Below are 26,724 nucleotides of genomic sequence, written 5' to 3' on the forward strand. Positions count from 1 at the left end.
CAAGTTGGAATTACGATGATTACACTGGAGAACACAATTTAAGTTGACTTTGATCAGACAATTGATCCTGACTAACTTTTCGGCGCTGAATCAAAAAATTACTACCATTTTTCTCCATCACGTCAAGTCGCTGGGTTAGGCACCCATCGCATTGTCTCAGAGTCATAACCCACATATATGTACTATTTAAAATATTTAAGTTTATTGTATAAAACGTTTCAAAAACCACAAGCAGCCGAAAGTAAATCAGACTTCAAATAGACATTGGCACTATTTTAGTGGCTGATTTAAACAGATATCGCTTCTGCGGGACAAATAAAGTGCGAGTTTGGGGGTCCAAATTTACGCTAGTAACCCATAATTCTGTGGGTTGTCACGTTTGAGACGGGAGCAATAGTCAGTTAACATAAAGCCCCAATCTACTCTGGTATCTTCGGTAAAAATATCTTCGGATATTGTGGGTCACTTTCTCCTGGTCCATCGCTGACTATGCGGAGGTTTTCCGGGAAATTATTTCGATGTTTTAGCTTTTTTTTTCATTTCTGTCGGACATAAACATATGGAAGTGACACATGTGTACCAGGCCCTGGCCACTAGGAAACACAATATTTTAAAGTTATCTACATATGGCAAATAAATTATTATGGAGTTCTAGTGCACAAAATGAGCTGTGCAACAAGAGTTTTTCCAGTTGTTTGGCTTGGAGTCTACTTTTATCAGAATATGCCAACCAAGTTTGTGTGAACAGACGGAGTTCGTTTGCAGTCTGAAAATAGTACATCCCTTCACCCCGATGATTCAGTGATACGATTGTTGACATACAATTATTTCTTTCGAATTCTCTACAAATTGCTTGCGATTACTCCTGGCGAGTGTGAACCGAAAATATTAGGGTTCATTTTAACATAAGTATACTATTCATTTGTATTTAAAGTTGTGTACCCCTAAGAAGCTCTTCAAAACAAAAACAGAATGATTAATTTTTATTGAAAATCAGTGACTTCTGCTATTCCATTTTAGAAACTCGATAAGGAATCTTTGCTGTTACTAACAAAGCTGCTTCATGGATCTCAGATCTATAAATCTCAACCGGCATTATGTGTATGAATGTACAGTATGTACAACACCAGGTTGAATGGAAAATATCCAAAACAGCTACAAATGGCGGATGATAGTAAAACTATCATGTATTATGATATCCCTTTAAAATTCAAAATTTCAAATGCAGTCTTGATTAAAATAAGGTACATAATAATTATGCACGAATCATTGTTTTGTTAGTATCATAAAATAATGAATATAGCAAATGAAGGGAGTACTTCATGCAAAGTTCAAGCCTGCTGTTGAACCAGTGGTTCACCAACAGATCATTACGTGTCATATATGAGATCACAGTGCTGAACAATGCTGTCTGGCGCTTTTTCTCTTGAGCTACTCTCTCGTTTCGCCAGACAGCATTGTTGCGTCCCAATGCCAATCTCCATAACAATGAAAAATTAGAGGCCGATTGTGGGAGTTCCAGGGCCACGAGCGGAATAAAATTTATATGTTCGTAATTAGTGCGGAGTCAGCTTTTCGATTGATACCTGTTTTACCAAATTTAATGCTCGGCAAGCCGGTCAAAAAGGACCGTCAAATTGCCTGTAGCCAAATGGAAACTGTGACGTGATACAAGTTCACTGAGGCGTGAGATTTGCCTGTGTCGTCACCATATAGGACACTATGATGAGACAATTTAGCTACAAATATCCGTGAATGTATCCAGACGTATATAGGGGAGAAGAAAGTGAGGTTAAGGTCAAGGCTATCGTATTTGCCCGTCATTCTACATAAGAGTCTCCGGGCATTCCTCGAACAATTGGATTGGCTTGTTCAACGGAGTAGGCTACAGTTGCACACTACGAACATTTGCATAGTCCAGTTGCAGATCTTGGAAGGTTTAGTGAGAAATCAGCAAAAATGTCACAGTCTAGTCTGGAAAGCACCGAGTTGAATCATATTTCAATTTTCTTGAACCGCTTTGACGACAGGAAACGCACTGATGTTCATCCAGCAAATGCACATATGCATGTGGAAATCTTGGTATTGTTACCGTCTATTTCACAAATCATACGGGATACCTTTTAGGTCGCCCTTTTCCACAAGACTAACACTCATAGGTTCTGACTCGGGTATGTGTATTCTCATGTGTTTACATGTGACTGATCAAAGCAAACGCTTTTCCGCAGATCTGACATGCATAAGTTTTGATTCCAGTATGCGTATTACCATGTTTTCCAAGTTACTAATCCGGTTAAACGATTTCCGCAGATCTGACGTCCACAGTTTTTGACTCCGGCATGTGTATTTAGGTATATGCATTAGCTTGAAAACACAAACGCTTTGAAACATTCAGTCGAACTGACAATTTATCGAATATAAAATGCTTGATTATACAAAAAGTCCAGTACAATGGATATACAGTGGATGTTTCTTCTGTTCACGAAAATATGCTTTTATCTGGAGTGACTTTTCAGAGATATCCCACCACCTGGGATATGAATATTCTCACATATTCTCAAAATACTGGTGAGTATGTAACTAATATTCCAGGGATCTAACACTCATAGGTTTTGACTCGGTATGTGTGTGTCCATGTCTTTTCAAGTAATCAGGCAGGCTAAACGCTTTTCCGCAGATCTGACATGCATATATTTTGACTCCGGTATGTGTATTTTCATGTTTTTTTCACTGAGAATGCCGGCTAAAGGCTTTTCCGCAGACCTGTCACACATAGTTTTTGACTCCAGTATGTGTATTTCCATGTTTTTTCAAGTAACTAAGCCGGCTGAACGCTTTTCCGCAGATTTGACATATATATTGTTTGACTCCGGTATGTATATGTTCATGTTTCTTCAAGTTGCCAAGCATGGCAAACGCTTTTCAACAGATCTGACACTCATAATTTTTCAATCCAGTGTGTATATTTTCATGTCGTTTCAAGTCACCAAGCTGGGTGAACACTTTTCCGCAGATCTGACATGCATAGGTTTTGACTCTAGTATGTGTCTTTTCGTGTTTTTTCATGTCATCATGCCGGTTAAATGCTCTTCCGCATATATGACATGCATATTGTTTGACTCCAGTATGTGTATTCTCATGTCTTTTCAAGTTACTGCTCTGATTAAACACTTTTCCACAAATCTCACATTCATAGTTTTTGACTCCAGTATGTATATTTCCATGTGTTTTCAAGTTACCAAGAAGGGTAAACGCTTTTCCGCAGATCTGACATGTATAGTTTTTGACTCCGGTATGTGTATTTCTGTGTCTTTTCAAGTCACCGTGCTGAGTAAACGCTTTTCCACATATCTCACACTCATAGTTTTTGACTCCCATATGTGCATTCAAGTGTGCCTTCAAGTTACCGAGGGATGTAAATGCTTTTCCGCAGATCTGACATGTGTAGTCTTTTATTCCAGTGTGAATAAGCATGTGTCTTGTTAAATGTATATTGAAGTTACCGATCCAAATAAACTTTCTGCCACAGATATCACATTCATGGCTTTTCACTCCATTATGTGTATTTCTATGTATCTTCAAATCCCTGCTCCCAATACACTTTTCGCCACAGACATCACATTCGTGGTCGTCGAAAACAGTGTGAACTGTTCGATGTGCTCTCAACGCAGCCGTTGTAGAATAGGCTTTCCCACTGATATCACATTCATCTTTCCTCGCTTCAATGTGGGATTGCAGGTGAGTTTTCATTCCGCCATGACGATGGACGCATTTCCCACAGATCCAACACTTCTTTCTGGTCATTGTTGCGGGTGAATGTAATCTACTCCATCAAGCGTCACACAATAACACCAACAGTTCTTTGTCCAATACCGGATTTGTGTTCTTGCAATCCAAAGGCTATTGTGTAGTATGATACTTGTTATAATATAACATCAGTCTGAAAAGCAATATCATCAGAGAAGTTATTCAATGACGCATTAGTCTGATGATGAGCGAATTATAACAATTTCCCGAATCACCAACATATGACATATTGATAGGCTTTTCCTCGAATATATCTCAGCATTGTAATAATCTGTAACCAGACACATTGTTATGAAATAATCGACACAGTTTTCGCTAGGCTAAAATTGCGGAGCATAAACAAATTTTCAGAACAGTGTGATCTTGAATGAATCTGGTGACTTGGCTGGAATAATTTAAATTTTCAGAATATATCGTGGATGACCGAATTTTCAACTCTGTATTTGTTGGAAATTGTCGATGAGGTCTTGTGTAAGTCTCAGCTCATTTAAATGACAAATAATATAGAACCAATTCACAACAAGTAGTGCAATTACCATGAATCAAAGTTCATTGCAACCTTGTGTATGATTTGTAATAGAAACACATTCATCGCAGAGTCAATGTTCTATATTTTCCTAGCAATAATGAGTACCTTTAAATATCCCCGCTACGACAGCACAAGTAATGAAATTCGAACCAATGGGTTTTTAGTTGATGGTAAATTTGTGAAAGTCGAGGCCGGTATACTTTTCAACATAAAAATATGTCATCTAACATGAATACCATGTGGTGTATTTCTTAATGTACTTAGTAATCACAAAGACCTGATGACTCAAAGCAAACGTGACACGAAGCTGATTGAAATCATATCGGGAATGACAGCTCTTTATTATTGATGTCAAAACTGTTATATTTCTTCAACTCAAACATTTTTCAATGCATGACTCACAAGACATAAGCCTTGGGTGTGAGTATACTTTTTGGCATGAGCTGATTAAGTAAATCGTTGCTGAGTAGAGAATTGTCACTTAAAAACAGGAGTTGGTGACCCCCTTAAATATAAACTGCAGACTTCAAGCCAAACAGGGGTAATTTCTGAATATGAATTTTAGTTTCTTGTTATGACTTGATTTTAAAAAATATTTTTGTGGGATTTCCAAACGTCAATGAGATCCACAAGAACGGTAGCTGGGAGCCGCAGTTGGGAATTACTGGTGTAAACGCTTTTCTGCAGACCTGACATACATAGTTTTTGACTTCAGTATGTGTATTTCCATGTCTTTTCAAGTGCCAAAGCTGGGTAAATGCTTTTCGTGGATCTGACATATATATTGTTTTTCGACTCCTGTATGTATATTTCCATGTGTTTTCCACACAAACGATTTTCCACAGATCTGATGGTCGTGGTTTTTGACTCCAAGGTGAGCAGCAATATGTTCTGTTAAAGATGTCTTCCTAGTGAAAGACTTCCGACACATCTCACATTTATACTTTACTTTGTTTTTGTATCCATATGTCTTTTCGAGTGACCGATCGGATTATAATCTTTGACAATGACCTTGCATTCATGATTTTCCAAACCAGTGTGGGACAGTAAATGTTTTTCAATGTTGCGATTGTAGCAAACGCTTTTACAGAAGAAAAAATAGCAATATCGGTTCAGTTTGATAAAATACAAAATCCAATCAATACAGGAATAACAATCATATGATAGATTAATAGGCTACCAGTTTGATTGAATTTTCTAGGCATCGTAATGATGAATAAGCAGACAATTCGGACAGTCACCAATTTAGAAGAGTTGTTCCAGATAGATTATTGATTTTCAAACTGGGATCCGTGGTCCATTTCAAAAATTCAAATGATCGTGAAAATTTTTTAAAAAGCATTTAAAAAAAAAACGTGTCGAGCGATTCAAGATTCCAATACGTGCAAAATTGGGTACACAGTTTATGATATTGGATATGATATCAACGTCCACTATATTTTTTTACCATTATGCGAACTCCTTATGGAATTAGACAGATTAGATTTGTCTGATCTATACTCCTGAACAGCGACGTGCTGTCAAATGAGGCAGGTGAGGCAGTGTCTCACCTGTCGCCAGGGTAAGAGAAAATTGTGAAAACCCTCAATGATAATTGGTATTTTTCATCGATATTCATAAATAACTAAATTGTGAATATTGTTTTCACCCAACATCATCAATTTGCAGAATTATTATTCAAAAATACTTCGCGAAAGAAGAGGTGAGGCACGGGCGGGCCGTGTCTCACCTGCGACCATGCAATTTTTCATAAACAGCTCGGAATTAATAATAATTGGTCTCATTCAAATGCTGTCGTCGTACTGATTCCGAAAATCCAAATATTAACAGACTCAGAGCATCAGAACCCCTCAAAATGACCAAGCAATGTGACATTCGGCTTCATTACAGACGATGCCATGCAGCACATGGACAATCTAAGCACAGTGAAACGCGCTATCGATTTCGAAAAACGAACAGTCTTGTAGGACTTGTTTAGTAGCGACGGCCAATACGTAATGTGGAGCAAATACATTCCCAACTAATGTATAGCTGATATGTCCTGGCAAAATTGCGAGAGTATGGAAAAAGTTTTCATCTCATATTTGGAAATTACCATACTATACCATACATGTAGTTTCCCATATTCCATACTGAAATTTCATTCCATACCATGACCTAGCTTTATTGAATCTTATTTGTGCAGTGTGAGCCAAATATCACAAGTGCTAATCATACGCTGTAATTTGAATGTTACAACAGCAGGAAAAATACCAACATTCCCATCTAGAAACAGATAAGTGAGAAAAAATGACGTATACAGAGAATTTTTGTGGCAGCTATAATGGACGTATGCAAGTGACACGAAGATACCAGCTAGCATACCAGCAAACATACCAGCATTTCTACAATCTTAGCCCAGCAATCATACAGCCGGAAAGCTGATCCATAGATGATAGATACATGCGCTGTGTACCTGTAGAGATTTGATCCTAATATTAAATCATATTGATATGGTGGCAGAGTGAATAGAAGACTACTTCGAGTAAGAACACATTTCAATGTACGGCAGTTTTGCTCACATGACTGTGTCATGTTCAAGATAATCATCAACAAACGGAACCGACTCGTTTTTCGCTATTTTTCTGCTCATTCAAAAGTAGTATAAAATTTATGTATCAGCAGGAACATTCAACATTTAAATGCAAAACGTTTTTTCAGCATGGCAACACAAAGGTTTCGAAACATTCCATACGCTGAATGTCAATCTGACAATTCATTAAATGTAAAGTGTTAATGATGCAAAAATTTCAAGATATGGGATTTATCCTGTGTTCAATAAAATGTGCTTTCAGCTAGAATGGCGCTCCAGATATATCCCACAATTTATTGTCACCTCCGCCATGAATGTTCACACATCTCCTGAAAATACTGGTGAGTACATCTCAGGCGATAGGGGACCAATATCTCGTTCGGAGAAGGGACCTGAAACCGATCACTTTGAACACCAGCACCGATAACACCAGCCAACACAGCGGTTCTTCAACGTTCCACCACGACGCAAATCCAAAGGATATTATCATCTTGCGATCCAAGACTCGCTCATAGAAATGAATACATTTCAAATTCAACTATACTACATTTTTCACGGGCAAGCTGTACGTAACGGCTTTCTATGAAACATGATTCATCACATTGATCACAATAACTGTATAAGTCATTGAAGTCACATAATATACATCATCATGGTATTATTTGTGCACAACTTCGCTTTATGCGCATATTCAAGGTTTCCAAACTTTTTCTACTCACAAGCTCGTTGCAGCAAATTTTCAAGATTAGGGTCACCTGAACCATTGGCCGTGATCGATTTTATATAAGCAAGTAGGCCTACGAGAAAACGACAAGCGCCACTGGCAGGTAGAATTATATGATTTTCATCAGGACCTCCGTGAATTTTACGTTCTGCCACCCCATTTACCCATTACGACAAAAACTGATCATGCTAGAGTTGGAAAATGTTGACGCAATATTGATGATTTAACCTCAGCAAGTGACGTGACTCTTTTCCCCTCTCCCTCTTTCCGTCTCTTCCTCTTTCCCAGAACCGAAAGACACATGATTAGGAATCTGCGCATTGGTCTTGAAAGCTTCGATACAAAATCCATATCAAGTTAATTGAACTTCTTTGCTGACAGGGAAATATTGGTATCCATCCAGCTAATGTGCATATGTATGAGGGTAACTTGGCATTGTTACCGTTTATTTCAGCAATCAAACAAGGATCCCCTTCAGGCTGTCTTTGTAAGGATGCTGCATAGTGCAATGCAGTTAAGCGATATTGCAAGCGAAAAGCTCGCAGAACACCATATAAGACGATAAGCTATGATACTCTAGCAATCTGAACACAACGGAATGTAATGAAGGAGTGAAAATGTCAATGTTGTATGAAATGGATGGCAGAAACAAGCACATATTCACAAGATAGTTACTACACTGAAACTTATAATGAAATCGAACCTAATGTACACAGACTGCTAATAATTAGAGAATATGGGAATGGATCTGTAGCCTACTTGCAGCTTGAAGTGTTTGTGCAACCAGTATAGCATTACCTCATCACACTGTGATAGAAAAATTCGAACATCCACATCAAACTGCTTTGTTCTGCACTGCTCTGTTTTATTGAAGCTGATTGGTGCAGTGCAAACCAGATCTTTCAGTTAGTAAGCATACGCTTTCATTTATATGTGAAGAAGAGGCACTCATATTCACGTAATGATACAAGTGAGTATGTAGTGGTAAGAAGACCAAAGGCACGTAACCATTTATTCAATGCCATCCCAGAAATTAGGCATCCTAAAGAGGTGCTATATATATATATGTGTTACATACTAGTTCATATTTCATTGCAATATTAAATCAAGTTGATGTGCTGGCAGAGTGAATGGACGATTCCACTGAGTAACAGCATATTTTACTATAAGCTATTCAATGTTAGTGTATTATGATAATATTGAAAATTATCATCACAAATATCATCTATTCCTTATTCCTTCATTTTAAAGTTGTCCTAAATTTGTGCGTCAACAGTAACATCCAGCAGCAGAAACGTTTTTTCAACTTGAACACACAAACGAATCGTGAATGTATGAAACATTTAAATAGCAATTCATCAAATATAGAATGTTACCGATGGTTGTTGATTCAAAAAGTCTAGTACATTGGATGTATCTTGTGTTCACGAAAACTCGCTTCTCGCTGTAATGACTTTTAATAGATATCACAGAAACACCGTACTTACTACCTCTAGCATGAATATACAGTGGATAACGATCTACTGGTGAATAGTAAGTAAACGCATTTCCACTGGTCTAGCACTCATAGTTTCAGATGTGCATTTTCAACACTTGACAAGTTACCAAGCAGGGCAGATCTGACATGCATAGTTTTTGAGTCCAGTATGTATATTTTCCTGTATTTCCGAGTTACCAAGCCGGGTAAACGCTTTTCCGCAGACCTGACACTCATAGTCTTTGCCTCTAGTATGTGTATTTCCATAGGTTTTGAAGTGACTAAGCTGGAAAAATACTTTTCCGCAGATCTGATATTCGTTAGTTTCGGTTTCCGGAATGTGCATTCTCATGTGCTCACAAGTTACTGAGCAGGGTAAACGGTTTTCTGCAGATCTCCCATACATAGTTTTCGACAACAGTATGTTCGTTTCCATGTATTTTGAAGTTACCAAGCCATGCAAACGCTTTTCTGTAGATCTGAAATGCATTAGTTTCTGATTCCGGTTTAAGTTACTGAGCCACGTAAACGGTTTTCCACAGATCTGTCATGCGCAGTTTTTGACTCCGATGTGCGCATTTTCATGTATTTTCAAGTGAAAAAGCCGTTTATACGGTTTTCCGTCGACCTGACACTAATTGTTTTTGACTCCAATATGTTTATTTCGATGTGTTTTCAGATGAACAAGCCAGTTAAACGATTTTCCGCAGCTTTAACCTGCAAATGCTTCGAATCCGGTAGGTGTATGTCCGAGTAATTTCAAGTGATCAAGCTGGCTAAATGCTTTTCTGCGGATCTGCAACGCATAGCTATCGACTCCAATAAGAGTATTTCCATTTCTTTTCAAGTTAGCAAGTCTGGTAAACGCTTTTCCATAGACCTGACACTCAGTTTTTGACTCAAGCATGTGTATTTTCATGTGTTTTCAAGTGATGAAGCATGCTAAACGCTTTTCCGCAGATCTGACATGCATAGTTTTTGACTCCAGTATGTGTATTGCCATGTCTTCTCAAGTTCGAAAGCTGGCTAAATGTTTTTCCACAGATTTGACAGGCATATTGTTTGACTCCGGTATGTGTATACCCATGTGTTTTCAAGTGATGAAGCTGGCTAATAGCTTTTCCGCAGATCTGACATTCATAGTTTTTGACTCCAGTATGTGTATTTCCATGTCTTTTCAAGCCCCGAAGCTGGCTAAACGCTTTTCCGCAGATCTGACACTCATAGTTTTTGACTCTTGTATGTGTATTTTCATGTTTTTTCAAATCATAACGCCGGGTAAATGCTTTTCCGCAGATGTGACATTCATAGTTTGTGACTCCGGTATGTGTAATCCCATGTTTTTTCAAGTTACCGAGCTGACTAAATGCTTTTCCGCATATCTCACACTCGTAGTTTTTGACTCCAGTATGTGTATTTCCATGTTCTTTCAAGCTGCTATGCTGGGTAAATGCTTTTCCACATAATTCACATTTATACTTTTTGATTCCAGTATGTATATCTCCATGCCTTTTCAAGTCACCAAGCCGGGCAAACGATTTTCCACAGATCTCACATTCAATATTCCTATATTCAAGGTGGAATTGCAGGTGAATTTTCAATCCGTCTGGAAAATGAAAGCTCATTCCACAGACCAAACACATATTCTTCGTCATTCTTCTTGATTATCCACAAATTACTTCTTCAAGTGCACACATGAAGCGATCGTTCTCTGATTGAAAACGAATATATTCCAATAGCTTGTAATGAGCTATTAAATAGTATTAGAATACTTATATTATAGAAAATCTGTCTGAACATACAAATGACAAATTACAACATTCAACCAATACAAGAATAAAAAACATAGAATATATATCAATAATGGATAAGTTGCATTTTTAGGCATTGTAACGATCGGGAATAAGACAATTCAGACGAGTACCGTAATTTTCCAAGTATAGTACGCCCCCATGTATAATACGCACCCTCACAATGGCATGCGATTTCTGGGAAAAAGCCTGTACCCATGTATAGTACGCACCCTGCATTCACAGTACATGAATAGCTGTGTTTTAGTACGCGATGTTGTTCTGTTTTGCGATGTCACTGTCGAACAATCATGACATAACCCTCGCTAATCATTATGCAAATAACGGCATTGTCTCTAAACCAGAGGTCTCAAACACGCGGCCCGCGAGAGCATTTTGTGCGGCCCGCGACGGCATTTTGGAATTTCAAGTATTCAACAATATATTCACGTGCCATACATCTTTTTCAGATATGAGATCTTAAAGTTCAACCTAAAACTACTATAAAGATCACTGAAATCTAGACAAACTTCATTATCACATCACTTTTAAAAGTAGAAGTAGTAGCAGTAGAAGATCTGCTATTACGTCACATTTCCAATCCATGATGATAAAACATGACCCTTGGTGATTCGTGACAGAAAATTGTGATTTGGTTTGGTGCAACCTTCTCGTAAAATTACTCGATTTGGGATTGACTGGGTGAGTTATTAAAAACGACGTGAATGTAGTCGGGTCAAACGGTAAAATCAGAGAAGGATTTGCGATTGGGAACGGTGACTTGCTATTCCTACGGACAAAACAATCTATGAAACTGTCATGGGGAAGAGTAATATATCACAACATCGTTGCTTGCGTTGCGTAGAATATATAGCTATCTAATCAGGTCAGTATGGCAACCCTGGCATTCTGTGACCCCCATGACAAGGGCGTTTTTTTTTTTGACATGTCTAAAAAGTCAAAATTAGGTCAAAATTGTTGCGTTAGGTCAAAAAATGTCAAAATTGTTTACGAAGTTCAAACTTTTTTGCAACCTGCATTTCGTTTGTATCGTAGATTTTGCACTTTCGGTGCACTTATCATTAGGCATTTTACAGCTTGTTGCCTACTTTATAGGCCTACCGTTGTAGATGGCCCCGTGTCTGCTCATTGTGAATCATATTAAACATTAAAATGAAACAAATGGTGTTATGCTCAACGTACCGCAATATCCCAACTGAAGCAAGACTGCGTGGGCATTGCATGGTTCTTATATCAAGAAGCGCACGATGAAAAATTGTTATGTAGACAGCGTTGTCAGAATGAAGCAACACGGTTGGTCACCATCAGCAGCGTACGCACAACTTCAGTGTTGTCAGCCAACAACTGCTGCTGGTGAACGTTCTTTCTCCATTCTTGGAAAGCTACTGAGTAAGGACAGACAGACACTTTCTACCCGAGAGTGTAGGAAAGTATGTTTCGTTGTACTACAATTTGATTTGATTATTTCCACCATAATGCGTAATGTAACTACTGGAATTCTTCATAGGGCCAGATTTCGATAAAATATTAGTTTTTTCATTTAAAAATTTGTCAGTTTTTGAGCCAAAAAACTTGATTGATCACAATAACTGTATAAGTCATTGAAGTCACATAATATACATCATCATGGTATTATTTGTGCACAACTTCGCTTTATGCGCATATTCAAGGTTTCCAAACTTTTTCTACTCACAAGCTCGTTGCAGCAAATTTTCAAGATTAGGGTCACCTGAACCATTGGCCGTGATCGATTTTATATAAGCAAGTAGGCCTACGAGAAAACGACAAGCGCCACTGGCAGGTAGAATTATATGATTTTCATCAGGACCTCCGTGAATTTTACGTTCTGCCACCCCATTTACCCATTACGACAAAAACTGATCATGCTAGAGTTGGAAAATGTTGACGCAATATTGATGATTTAACCTCAGCAAGTGACGTGACTCTTTTCCCCTCTCCCTCTTTCCGTCTCTTCCTCTTTCCCAGAACCGAAAGACACATGATTAGGAATCTGCGCATTGGTCTTGAAAGCTTCGATACAAAATCCATATCAAGTTAATTGAACTTCTTTGCTGACAGGGAAATATTGGTATCCATCCAGCTAATGTGCATATGTATGAGGGTAACTTGGCATTGTTACCGTTTATTTCAGCAATCAAACAAGGATCCCCTTCAGGCTGTCTTTGTAAGGATGCTGCATAGTGCAATGCAGTTAAGCGATATTGCAAGCGAAAAGCTCGCAGAACACCATATAAGACCATAAGCTATGATACTCTAGCAATCTGAACACAACGGAATGTAATGAAGGAGTGAAAATGTCAATGTTGTATGAAATGGATGGCAGAAACAAGCACATATTCACAAGATAGTTACTACACTGAAACTTATAATGAAATCGAACCTAATGTACACAGACTGCTAATAATTAGAGAATATGGGAATGGATCTGTAGCCTACTTGCAGCTTGAAGTGTTTGTGCAACCAGTATAGCATTACCTCATCACACTGTGATAGAAAAATTCGAACATCCACATCAAACTGCTTTGTTCTGCACTGCTCTGTTTTATTGAAGCTGATTGGTGCAGTGCAAACCAGATCTTTCAGTTAGTAAGCATACGCTTTCATTTATATGTGAAGAAGAGGCACTCATATTCACGTAATGATACAAGTGAGTATGTAGTGGTAAGAAGACCAAAGGCACGTAACCATTTATTCAATGCCATCCCAGAAATTAGGCATCCTAAAGAGGTGCTATATATATATATGTGTTACATACTAGTTCATATTTCATTGCAATATTAAATCAAGTTGATGTGCTGGCAGAGTGAATGGACGATTCCACTGAGTAACAGCATATTTTACTATAAGCTATTCAATGTTAGTGTATTATGATAATATTGAAAATTATCATCACAAATATCATCTATTCCTTATTCCTTCATTTTAAAGTTGTCCTAAATTTGTGCGTCAACAGTAACATCCAGCAGCAGAAACGTTTTTTCAACTTGAACACACAAACGAATCGTGAATGTATGAAACATTTAAATAGCAATTCATCAAATATAGAATGTTACCGATGGTTGTTGATTCAAAAAGTCTAGTACATTGGATGTATCTTGTGTTCACGAAAACTCGCTTCTCGCTGTAATGACTTTTAATAGATATCACAGAAACACCGTACTTACTACCTCTAGCATGAATATACAGTGGATAACGATCTACTGGTGAATAGTAAGTAAACGCATTTCCACTGGTCTAGCACTCATAGTTTCAGATGTGCATTTTCAACACTTGACAAGTTACCAAGCAGGGCAGATCTGACATGCATAGTTTTTGAGTCCAGTATGTATATTTTCCTGTATTTCCGAGTTACCAAGCCGGGTAAACGCTTTTCCGCAGACCTGACACTCATAGTCTTTGCCTCTAGTATGTGTATTTCCATAGGTTTTGAAGTGACTAAGCTGGAAAAATACTTTTCCGCAGATCTGATATTCGTTAGTTTCGGTTTCCGGAATGTGCATTCTCATGTGCTCACAAGTTACTGAGCAGGGTAAACGGTTTTCTGCAGATCTCCCATACATAGTTTTCGACAACAGTATGTTCGTTTCCATGTATTTTGAAGTTACCAAGCCATGCAAACGCTTTTCTGTAGATCTGAAATGCATTAGTTTCTGATTCCGGTTTAAGTTACTGAGCCACGTAAACGGTTTTCCACAGATCTGTCATGCGCAGTTTTTGACTCCGATGTGCGCATTTTCATGTATTTTCAAGTGAAAAAGCCGTTTATACGGTTTTCCGTCGACCTGACACTAATTGTTTTTGACTCCAATATGTTTATTTCGATGTGTTTTCAGATGAACAAGCCAGTTAAACGATTTTCCGCAGCTTTAACCTGCAAATGCTTCGAATCCGGTAGGTGTATGTCCGAGTAATTTCAAGTGATCAAGCTGGCTAAATGCTTTTCTGCGGATCTGCAACGCATAGCTATCGACTCCAATAAGAGTATTTCCATTTCTTTTCAAGTTAGCAAGTCTGGTAAACGCTTTTCCATAGACCTGACACTCAGTTTTTGACTCAAGCATGTGTATTTTCATGTGTTTTCAAGTGATGAAGCATGCTAAACGCTTTTCCGCAGATCTGACATGCATAGTTTTTGACTCCAGTATGTGTATTGCCATGTCTTCTCAAGTTCGAAAGCTGGCTAAATGTTTTTCCACAGATTTGACAGGCATATTGTTTGACTCCGGTATGTGTATACCCATGTGTTTTCAAGTGATGAAGCTGGCTAATAGCTTTTCCGCAGATCTGACATTCATAGTTTTTGACTCCAGTATGTGTATTTCCATGTCTTTTCAAGCCCCGAAGCTGGCTAAACGCTTTTCCGCAGATCTGACACTCATAGTTTTTGACTCTTGTATGTGTATTTTCATGTTTTTTCAAATCATAACGCCGGGTAAATGCTTTTCCGCAGATGTGACATTCATAGTTTGTGACTCCGGTATGTGTAATCCCATGTTTTTTCAAGTTACCGAGCTGACTAAATGCTTTTCCGCATATCTCACACTCGTAGTTTTTGACTCCAGTATGTGTATTTCCATGTTCTTTCAAGCTGCTATGCTGGGTAAATGCTTTTCCACATAATTCACATTTATACTTTTTGATTCCAGTATGTATATCTCCATGCCTTTTCAAGTCACCAAGCCGGGCAAACGATTTTCCACAGATCTCACATTCAATATTCCTATATTCAAGGTGGAATTGCAGGTGAATTTTCAATCCGTCTGGAAAATGAAAGCTCATTCCACAGACCAAACACATATTCTTCGTCATTCTTCTTGATTATCCACAAATTACTTCTTCAAGTGCACACATGAAGCGATCGTTCTCTGATTGAAAACGAATATATTCCAATAGCTTGTAATGAGCTATTAAATAGTATTAGAATACTTATATTATAGAAAATCTGTCTGAACATACAAATGACAAATTACAACATTCAACCAATACAAGAATAAAAAACATAGAATATATATCAATAATGGATAAGTTGCATTTTTAGGCATTGTAACGATCGGGAATAAGACAATTCAGACGAGTACCGTAATTTTCCAAGTATAGTACGCCCCCATGTATAATACGCACCCTCACAATGGCATGCGATTTCTGGGAAAAAGCCTGTACCCATGTATAGTACGCACCCTGCATTCACAGTACATGAATAGCTGTGTTTTAGTACGCGATGTTGTTCTGTTTTGCGATGTCACTGTCGAACAATCATGACATAACCCTCGCTAATCATTATGCAAATAACGGCATTGTCTCTAAACCAGAGGTCTCAAACACGCGGCCCGCGAGAGCATTTTGTGCGGCCCGCGACGGCATTTTGGAATTTCAAGTATTCAACAATATATTCACGTGCCATACATCTTTTTCAGATATGAGATCTTAAAGTTCAACCTAAAACTACTATAAAGATCACTGAAATCTAGACAAACTTCATTATCACATCACTTTTAAAAGTAGAAGTAGTAGCAGTAGAAGATCTGCTATTACGTCACATTTCCAATCCATGATGATAAAACATGACCCTTGGTGATTCGTGACAGAAAATTGTGATTTGGTTTGGTGCAACCTTCTCGTAAAATTACTCGATTTGGGATTGACTGGGTGAGTTATTAAAAACGACGTGAATGTAGTCGGGTCAAACGGTAAAATCAGAGAAGGATTTGCGATTGGGAACGGTGACTTGCTATTCCTACGGACAAAACAATCTATGAAACTGTCATGGGGAAGAGTAATATATCACAACATCGTTGCTTGCGTTGCGTAGAATATATAGCTATCTAATCAGGTCAGTATGGCAACCCTGGCATTCTGTGACCCCCATGACAAGGGCGTTTTTTTTTTTGACATGTCTAAAAAGTCAAAATTAGGTCAAAATTGTTGCGTTAGGTCAAAAAATGTCAAAATTGTTTACGAAGTTCAAACTTTTTTGCAACCTGCATTTCGTTTGTATCGTAGATTTTGCACTTTCGGTGCACTTATCATTAGGCATTTTACAGCTTGTTGCCTACTTTATAGGCCTACCGTTGTAGATGGCCCCGTGTCTGCTCATTGTGAATCATATTAAACATTAAAATGAAACAAATGGTGTTATGCTCAACGTACCGCAATATCCCAACTGAAGCAAGACTGCGTGGGCATTGCATGGTTCTTATATCAAGAAGCGCACGATGAAAAATTGTTATGTAGACAGCGTTGTCAGAATGAAGCAACACGGTTGGTCACCATCAGCAGCGTACGCACAACTTCAGTGTTGTCAGCCAACAACTGCTGCTGGTGAACGTTCTTTCTCCATTCTTGGAAAGCTACTGAGTAAGGACAGACAGACACTTTCTACCCGAGAGTGTAGGAAAGTATGTTTCGTTGTACTACAATTTGATTTGATTATTTCCACCATAATGCGTAATGTAACTACTGGAATTCTTCATAGGGCCAGATTTCGATAAAATATTAGTTTTTTCATTTAAAAATTTGTCAGTTTTTGAGCCAAAAAACTTTTTCAGGCCAAACTACTTCGTAAGGACAGACAGTTTCAACCAGAAATGAATATTAGTAGTACAATTTTAACATTATGTGCGAAAACACCTAATTTGCACACGCGAGGTTAAAATTTGGTCAAAATTCAGTTTTTTTAGGTCAAAAAAAGTCAAAAATTAGATTTTTTAGGTCAAAATCTTCCGTTTTTTAGGTCAAAAAAAAATCGCCCTACCCATGACGTATAGTTGGTTTGTTCTCATTATCCATTTTATTATCGGTGTCGAGAAAGACATTAGTACGCTCTACAGTTGTTACACCAATGAATTCTTTGCCGATCAGACATTTCTTTTTCAGGGGTTCCTAACCAGGGTCCCTAGATCCCATCGGGGTACGAAGCACCACATCAGGGTGCACGAGATGCATTGTGGAATTAGGTCTATATGCTGTGGAATATTTTTCTGGCCAATTGATTCAAATGGAAAATAGTATTGGCGCTATGCGCGATTTTATGTGAATGGGCTTTCTGATTTTCATATAGGTACCATCAGAAATTGTGTTGAAAATGGACAGGGGCAACGAGAAATCTCATCGGAATCACAAGGGGTGCAAGACGCATCCTCTCCTATGATGTCTATAACTCATTAATTAAAAAATTGGGGCATACCTCTGGGGTTGATACCACTTCAATAGCATAGAGATATATAAAATAGTTACTATGTTATGTAGAATTTGAATTGAATTGCCTTCCGCGAGATCACACGATTACGTAATCGATTACTCATCGGCGGCGGCCGCTTGATTCGTGCTTATCATGTCTACCTTTCCAAGATCGTAGCGCTGGGCTATGAAGCGCTATAGTAGCATGTAATGTCTCGTTGGAACGTAGAGATTCATGCGAAACGCAATCAGGTGGCCATATACCAAGAGAGGGCCTAAGTACTACGTCAGGAGATATAGAAGAACAAAATTGTATGTTATTTTCAAGAATCGAGAACATTTTCTCGCACACCGCTATTCTCTCTGGCGTCTGAGCCGTTAGAGTATCTCAGACCGCTAGGCAGCTACTTCAGGTTAAGGGCAATATATTGGGCCTCGATTTAAGCCATATGGATGATATTTTATCGCCTTTTTTGTGGATGCAGCAAAATATTGGTCAGTAGGCCGGCCGATTAGAAAGGGTTAACATCTTGAGAAAAGCCTGTAACAATTAACTGGAAATTAGTCAGCTTCATTGAAATAACCTGGTATTACTGATATTGAAGAACGTGTTCCGGCTAATTTGAAACCGATTGATGCATCAATGCAGCATTGTGATGACCGAAAAAAAGAAGGCGACATTCTAGTTCTGTAATTACTGAACAAGACTCGAACCTCTTTTATTTTGCGATTACGAATACATCAAATATATATTTGTTCAGCCAACTGGACATATGACACAGACTAGAAGAGATCTGGGGACTGCATTTGAGAATCACTGATTAAAGTGATGCAATTTACAGACGGACAATAAGCATTACTACTGAGGCACAATGTTAAACAGCGCCCTGCGCGCATATTCCAAAAAGGAAATCTATGTAGCTTGCACCTTTGATAAAACCATAGTAACAGTGTATGATAATTTTAATCCATTATGCGCCTCCATAGTGTCAGATTGCCACAGCAGATCAGTGCTCAGTTGTCAGTATAATGATTCATCACAAGTTTTACGCAGAATACCATTCCTTACCCAATCATGTTGGCTAAGCTAGGGACTGACACTGGTTTTGCTCTACAGCTGATAAGTTCTTGGAAAAGCAACCGTCATGAATCAAACCATAAATATGTGGCCTGCTGGGACAGAAGTGAAACCACCGACCAAAAGTGATTTTTCTTACAGCCTGGAGCTATAATTGAACTCTAACCAGCAGTGTCTGAAAGACAGGTAGCGATAGGTAGTTCAATTGACATATTGATAAGCCCAATGATTATTCATATTACGATTTACCTCAGTTTTCCCTTTAGTAAACAGGGTTAAGAAGTTGTTGTAGCCGCTTCGCAGGTTCATCAAACAAAATAATGTTAAAGGGCACTGTGGTGCAGTGTTGTAGGACTATGAATTACAAAGTAATCTGAACGAAACGAAATCTTATGGAGTAACACAATCATTTACAAGATGCAACGCTTGTATGACAGAAATACACACAAATTTCGTAAGATATTCAATCAATTCCAAAGCGAAACTGAATAAAAATGATAAGTGTGGACTGTTTACCATCACATCATCACAGTTGATAGCAAACAAAGATGCGATTATCAGCTGTATCACAGATCATACAGAGATCCATTTCATGTCGCCTCTGTAAGGATGCTGCATACGGCTACTAGTGAAAAAGCTGGCAGCACACCATATTAGACTGTAAGGAGATTCCTTTTGTAGCGCTATGATTCACCGATAATTTGAAAAAATTGAAATCTCATGAAGGACTAAAATGTCGACAAATTGCATGCAATGGATGGCAAAAATAACGGATGTTTACAAAATGGCCACACCATTACAACTTGAAACGAAATTGAAAACGATATGCGCAAACTGCTAATTACCAGAGAATCTGACGAAGGATAATGCACGTGCAACAATAGTATTAGCTCACCACACAGATTTGAATATCCACATCAAACTGTTCTGAACAACAGATCCAGGCCAAATTACCACAAAGTGTTCATTGAAACTGATTAATGCAGTGAGAAACAACTTTTTCAGGAATTCATCGTGAGCTATAACTGAAATATGGAAACAGGAAAAACATTTTCATACCGGAACAATTAGGTGAGATAAACAACGTATATGGAATTTTTGTGGTAGCGATAAATGGATATTTGCAACACGCTTAGTGGCACGAAGACACATAACTATTTCTACAATCTCAGCCCAGAAATCATGCAGCCTGCAAGGTCGATCCAAAAATATATTCGCTATTCACTTGTACAGATTTGATTGCAACTCTTAATCGTATTGATATGGTGGCAGAGTGAATGCATGACTCCTTTGTATAAAAGCATATTTTAATGAATATTTCTGTCCATATTACTTACTTTATCATGTTCAAGATCATCATCGCATGAACTACACTTGCGTTTCTCTATTCCTTTGTTCATTTTGAAGTAGTCCTACATTTTTGTATCAGCAGTAACATTCAGCAACTAAATGCAAAATCGGTTCTTCAGCTGGACAACACAAACTACTCGAACCATTTTAAACAGATGAATGAATTATTTGTCAATCTGACAATGCATCAATTATAAAATATTAAAAAATTCTAGGACATGAGATGTTTCCTGTGTTCACAAAAATGTGCTTTCAGCAAGAATGACTTTCCGGAGATATCTCACAAATATTTGCCACCTCCTGCATGAATATTCACGCATCTTCAAACTCACTGATGAGTAAGTGAACACTTTTCCACGGTATAAAACTTATAGTTTCTTATTTGTATTCTTATGCGTTTTCGAGTGGCCGATCAAAATACAATCTTTTCATAGATCTGACATGCACAGATTTTGGCTCCAGTATATTTATTTCCATGTCATTTTAAGTTACCAAGCAGATTAAACGCTTTTCCACAGATATGACACACACGGGTTTAGACTCAGGTACGTGTTTGTCAATATATTTCCAAGGCACAAAGCTGGGTAAACGCTTTCCCCCAAATCTGACACACATAGTATTTGACACCGATATGTGTAGTTCCATGTGTTTAACCAAGCCAGTTAAACGCTTTTCCGCAGATCTGACACTCATAGTTTTTACTCTAGTATGTATATTTCAATGTGTTTTCAGGTTGACGAGCCACACAAGATATGACAATCGTGATTTTTGACTTCGTTATGCACTTTTCCATGTCTTTTCAAGTTACCAAGTTGGGTAAACGCTTTTCCACAAATCTGACACTCATAGTTTTTGCCACCAGTATGTGTATTTCTATGTATTTTCAAGGACCAAAGCTGGGTAAACGCTTTTCCACAGATCTGACACTCATAGTTTATCACTCCAGTATGTGAATGTCCATGTCTGGTCAAGTCACGAAGCCGAGTAAACGCTTTACCACAGATCTGACACTCATACTTTTTGACTCCGGTATGCGTCGTTAGATGTTCTTTCAAGTGAGCAATCTGGGTAAACGCTTTTCCACAGATCTGACATGCATAGTTTTTGACTCCTGTGTGTGTATTTCCATGCTTTTTCAAACCATAACGCCGGGTAAATGCTTTTCCGCAGATGTGACATTCATAGTTTGTGACTCCGGTATGTGTAATCCCATGTGTTTTCAAGTTACCGAGATGACTAAATGCTTTACCACAGATCTCACACTCATAGTTTTTGACTCCTGTATGTGTATTTCCATGCTTTTTCAAACCATAACGCCGGGTAAATGCTTTTCCGCAGATGTGACATTCATAGTTTGTGACTCCGGTATGTGTATTTCCATGTGTTTTCAAGTTACCGAGCTGTCTAAATGCTTTTCCGCATATCTCACACTGATAGTTTTTGACTCCAGTATGTGTATTTCCATGTTCTTTCAAGCTGCTATCCTGGGTAAACGCTTTTCCACAAAGTTCACATTCATACTTGATTCCAGTATGTATATCTCCATGCCTTTTCAAGTCACCAAGCCGGGCAAACGCTTTTCCGCAGATCTCACATTCGGTATTCCTATATTCAAGGTGGAATTGAAGGTGAATTTTCAATCCGTCTGGAAAATGGAAGCTCTTTCCACAGATCAAACACATATTCTTTGCCATTCTTCTTGATTATCAGTAAATTACTTCTTCAAGTGCACACATCAAGCGATCGTTCTCTGATTGAAGACGAATATTTTCCAATAGCCTGAAATGAGCTAATAAATAGTATTAGAATACTTATATTATAGAAAATCTGTCAGAACATACAGATGATAACTTGCAATAATTAATAAGGTTGACAAATTACAACATTCAACCAATCCAAGAATAAAAAACATGGAATATATATCAATAATAGGTATGTTGCATTTTTATGCATTGTAATGATCGGGAATAAGACAATTCAGACGAGTAGTTCCATAAAGATGTTTTGCCAAATTTTAGAGATCACAAATACATTTTAGATTCCCTTTCGGAAATTTGCTGCGGATAGAACATTTGGGACGTTCAGGTTTTAACTTGATCGTCCAATAGAATTCACTTCCAAGACACTGAACCGTAAACTTACTCTCCGTTCACCAAGTCCATCGGATGACAATTAGATTCCAAAGTGTTCCAGACCGTCTGTGACTCCATCAGCACGGTTCGGCTAGGCAATTAGGGACGGATACCTGGTTCGGAGTAGGCACCTGGCCCTGGTCACGTTAAAAACCAGCACCTACAGCACTAGCCGAATAAGGATTGTGTCTGACAATATTTTGGAGATCAGTGGTTCTTCAACGTTTTCCACCACGAGCCAAATTCAAGTGGCATTGCCATCTTGCGACCCAAGACTTGCTCATAGAAATGAATACTTTTCAAATGTAACTTTGCTACATTTTTCACCAGCATGTATGAAATAGCGCAAGTGCAGACAACCAGCTGTACGCAACGGCGTTTTATGAAACATGATTCATCACATTGATTACAATACTAATTTCAGTAGTTGAAGTCACTTGTCATTCATGGTATTATTTGTGCATAAATCTCCTTTAATTGTATATTTATGGATCGCAAACTTTTTTGTACTCACAAACTCCTTTCAGGGAATTTTCAAGATTAGGGTCATCTGAATCATTGAACGCGATCGATTTTACGGAACCAAGTACCGGAAATCAACATGCACCATTAGCAGGCAGAATATTATCATTTTCATAACAAACACTGTGAATTTTTTTTCTGCCACCCCATTTTACCCATTACAACGGAGACTGATCATGCTAGAGTTGGAAGATGTTGACGAAATATTGATGATTCAACCTCAGCTAGTAAGACGTGGCTATGTCTCATATCTTCTCCCCCTTCCTCGTCCAACACAGAAACATACATGATTCAAAAATATGTGCATTCTCATGATCAGGCCACATTTTCATAACCGCTGTTCTGTGTTTCATTTCTATTGGCTGTTGGCTATTTTATGTGACAATTTAACGAACATAGAATGTTGCCGACGCTGGATGATTAAAAAAGATCAGTATATGGGATGCATATTTTGTTAACGAAAACTCGCCTATATCTCTGTTGACTTCACAGAGATATCACAGACATGTCATACTTCTTACATCTGGCATGGATATTCCCACATGTTCTAAAAGTAAACGCATTTTCGCGGGTCTAGCATTCATAGTTTCCGACTCTGTTATGTGTTTATCCATGTATATTCAAGTCTCCAGCGTGAGCAACCTGTGTAGGCCTATGTCTAGGCCTCTTCAAGTAAGCAAGCTGAATAAAAGTTTTATCGCGGATCTAACATTCATAGTTTTTGACTCCAGTATGTGTATTTCCATGTATTTTCAATTGAACAAGTTGGCTTAACGACTTGCCACGGATTTGGCACTCATAGTTATTGACTCAGGTGTGTGTATTTCAGGGGCGGGCAAAATACGGCCCGCGACGGGATTTTGTGCGGCCTGCGGACAGTTTTTGGTCTTACGTGATGATGAGGACAGTGTCGCTGTCAACAGGCATTTAGGCGCAAACATTTTTAAGCATGAACCTTAGCACGACAAATCGACCTTTCAATACAGCTGATGTTCACTGCATTGACGTAGCCCGGGCTATGGGGACCATGTTATTCCCCAATTTTTCGAAAATATTCGTAACATTTATAAATAGTGGACTATTTACGGGCAGATGGATTCAAATTAAAAATATTTTGTTCGCTGTGCGCGGTTTAGTGTCTCTCCGTGCTTGTCCTGATTATGAGAATAAAGTATCCTAATCCTAATCGTGAACTTTGCGCCGAATCTATCACAGAGAGACCTCTAGTGAAAGTATTTATCTTAATTTCCAGTCAACATTTCACAGATGGTGACAAAAATTACAACATTATCGATTCAAGTCAAAGAGAGCGCAATTGAACTTGCTTTATTTTTAGAGAACAGTTTCCTGAACGAGAAAACAAATGCTAAACTTCGTAAAACGTTGGCAAAGCGGAAAGTGACGAACTAATTTATTTTGCTATATTTATTAGCTCGAGGGCAAAAAGGACGATGCTTCGATTTTTGTAATTTTGTTAATGATAAAAAATATACTATTTTTAAGCTAATTCATTCGCGCGAGCTAGTGTCAATAGGAAACCAAAAATCAAAAAATTGCGCACTAAATACGCTCGATTTACAGAATTGATTCAAACTGTATCCGCAACTATGAAAGGATAATATTTTTTTTTGGTATGGCTTGAGGCCGTAGAGATGCATCAGTCTAGCTAGAGTTGCGGAGTAGGCTAGTGCGTCACCATTAGCTACCTGCATATTCGCGCAAGGACATATCAAGACATATCAAAATTTTGCTAAACTTGCGACTGTGCGCCAAGAAAGATTGACGGTGATAACACCTAGAATAAAAAATGGTCGATACACTTTTACAGAAACCGTAGATATTAATATGACTGCGCGGCTCTAGAATGACAGCAACGTATAGTCCTGCGGTACAAATGCGACTCGAAGAGGAAAACAAGTAATGTCAAGAAATACTAATTTGGAATCCTTCAAGCAGCTTAGCGTCAATCTTGACCGGAGGTCAACCAAGTTGATGAAAGCAACGTGTACCCATACTAAACTTCATGAATAGTCTTAACATGTGTGGCATGAGTGTCCTAAATTTTTGAAGTCATAATTTCCATCAGGAATTCGGATCACGTGTATCCCATATATGGAAGCACCAATATCATTGACCAATTCATATGTAAACTTTACCAGTGTTACCAAGCAAAATATAGAATAAATACGAATGTGCAGATAGTTGAAACCAATTCATATGATGAAGCACACATGGGTAATATCAACATTTATTCTATACACAATATTAAATTTCGTTCAAATCGCAGAAGGAGTACATTAAGGGGAGAAGGGAGCTGTCAGTGCAGTATAAGCACAACGTTGCTACCTATCGACAGAATACTACTACGTAATTCTACGACTACGTACGATGGAATCACATCGTTTATGTTCAGTTAATTTGTGACAAAACAGTGTAGGCTGAGTAAAAGCACGCATTCGATCGTCATATGATTGGTTGGTATTGCAGGTCACACAAGTCGTTGACAGGGTCAAGCTGGGGGGAAAAGGATTGATTGATCAAGTTACAAAGTTGCTCAGCTTGTCCACCACAAAACACAATTTCGAAAGGCATAGAAGGGTTATTTTCAGATTTAAAGAATAAAGTTTGAAAAAAATTGTCTACCGACAGACTCAAAATCTCATCTACTGGCTTTTATTCGCTTCAATAACACTGAGACATTGGTGGATGAATAATCACCTGGTGACGGCTGTCACAGTAAGGTTGTTCCGGAAGTAGTGTTTTCTTTTCAAACTTCACTCCCATTGTGATGAGATTGTCAGGTTGTATAAACAACGCTAAACACCAAATTTCAGTCGATTCCAACCAGCAAAACTTACACAATCTACACTATAAGCATCACTACACTATAAGCATCTTTTGATTTTATTGTTCGTATACCCACTCCCGAATTAAATACACGTAATTTTACAATAAGTTTACAGGTATTCACAATCATAAAAGCATCCCTTGAGGCCATTGACCTTCGGGTGCATCATAGGAATCTCTGTGGTAAAGGTTTGGCTGACATGCGAGTTCACGAGAAGAGCACTGTCAAAGGGATCGCTGGCAGTAAATCTGTGCCCTAAAATTATCATTGCATGGGCAAGGCATCTTCCTGTTCAACTCGACAACAAACGATAGGCCTAGATTGTTCAAAAAGTGAACAAGTTACAGTGAATCCGCTATAAAATTTATATATCCCTCATAGCTGTATGTTTTGTTGAAAATCGTAATTTTCATATCACCCGAGACATGGTAAACTGTTTTATATATTATACATATTGTTCAAGCTGCTGTACTCATCTTTGGATTATTCTGGAACTTTTGATAATCAAAAACAAGTCTTTGTGATGGTTTGTGATGATGTTATATGATGTAACTTCAATGTTTCTCTCTACATCACAATTATACTGGGTTGACGTAAAAATTAATTGATAGGTCACGGCAAACAAGACCTTGTTGTTGAAGCAGCAATGTAACAAACTTTAACACGGAAATTAGCAT

At 38.2% G+C, this 26,724-nt stretch overlaps 5 protein-coding genes across 5 annotated transcripts in view; all 5 read right to left on the minus strand.

Moving 5' to 3' along the window:
- Positions 1–2,778: 2,778 nt before the first annotated feature.
- On the minus strand, positions 2,779–8,174 carry LOC145434313 (uncharacterized). Its single transcript, XM_080311682.1, has one exon. The coding sequence runs from the start codon at positions 3,802–3,804 to the stop codon at positions 2,923–2,925; it is 882 nt and encodes a 293-aa protein (XP_080167808.1). The 5' UTR covers positions 3,805–8,174; the 3' UTR covers positions 2,779–2,922.
- Positions 8,175–8,702: 528 nt separating this feature from the next.
- Positions 8,703–11,818, minus strand: LOC145434340 (uncharacterized). The gene has a single exon (XM_080311709.1). It carries the CDS (start codon positions 10,762–10,764, stop codon positions 10,009–10,011), a length of 756 nt encoding a protein of 251 aa, XP_080167835.1. The 5' UTR covers positions 10,765–11,818; the 3' UTR covers positions 8,703–10,008.
- Positions 11,819–13,688: 1,870 nt separating this feature from the next.
- Positions 13,689–15,892, minus strand: LOC145434333 (uncharacterized). The gene has a single exon (XM_080311699.1). The coding sequence runs from the start codon at positions 15,748–15,750 to the stop codon at positions 14,995–14,997; it is 756 nt and encodes a 251-aa protein (XP_080167825.1). The 5' UTR covers positions 15,751–15,892; the 3' UTR covers positions 13,689–14,994.
- Positions 15,893–19,567: 3,675 nt separating this feature from the next.
- Positions 19,568–25,834, minus strand: LOC145434266 (uncharacterized). Its single transcript, XM_080311627.1, has one exon. The coding sequence runs from the start codon at positions 22,237–22,239 to the stop codon at positions 21,274–21,276; it is 966 nt and encodes a 321-aa protein (XP_080167753.1). The 5' UTR covers positions 22,240–25,834; the 3' UTR covers positions 19,568–21,273.
- The window catches only part of LOC145434218 (uncharacterized), a 77,054-nt gene continuing 69,897 nt past the window's right edge, over positions 19,568–26,724 (minus strand). The window contains exon 2 of the mRNA XM_080311558.1: positions 19,568–21,248. The gene's annotated coding sequence lies outside the window, so the exon portion shown is untranslated. The remainder of the gene's footprint in view (positions 21,249–26,724) is intronic.

The sequence above is a fragment of the Botryllus schlosseri genome, chromosome 1 (assembly GCF_051294905.1).
Source record: "Botryllus schlosseri isolate E-star chromosome 1, Bs_hap1, whole genome shotgun sequence".
NCBI lineage: Eukaryota > Metazoa > Chordata > Ascidiacea > Stolidobranchia > Styelidae > Botryllus > Botryllus schlosseri.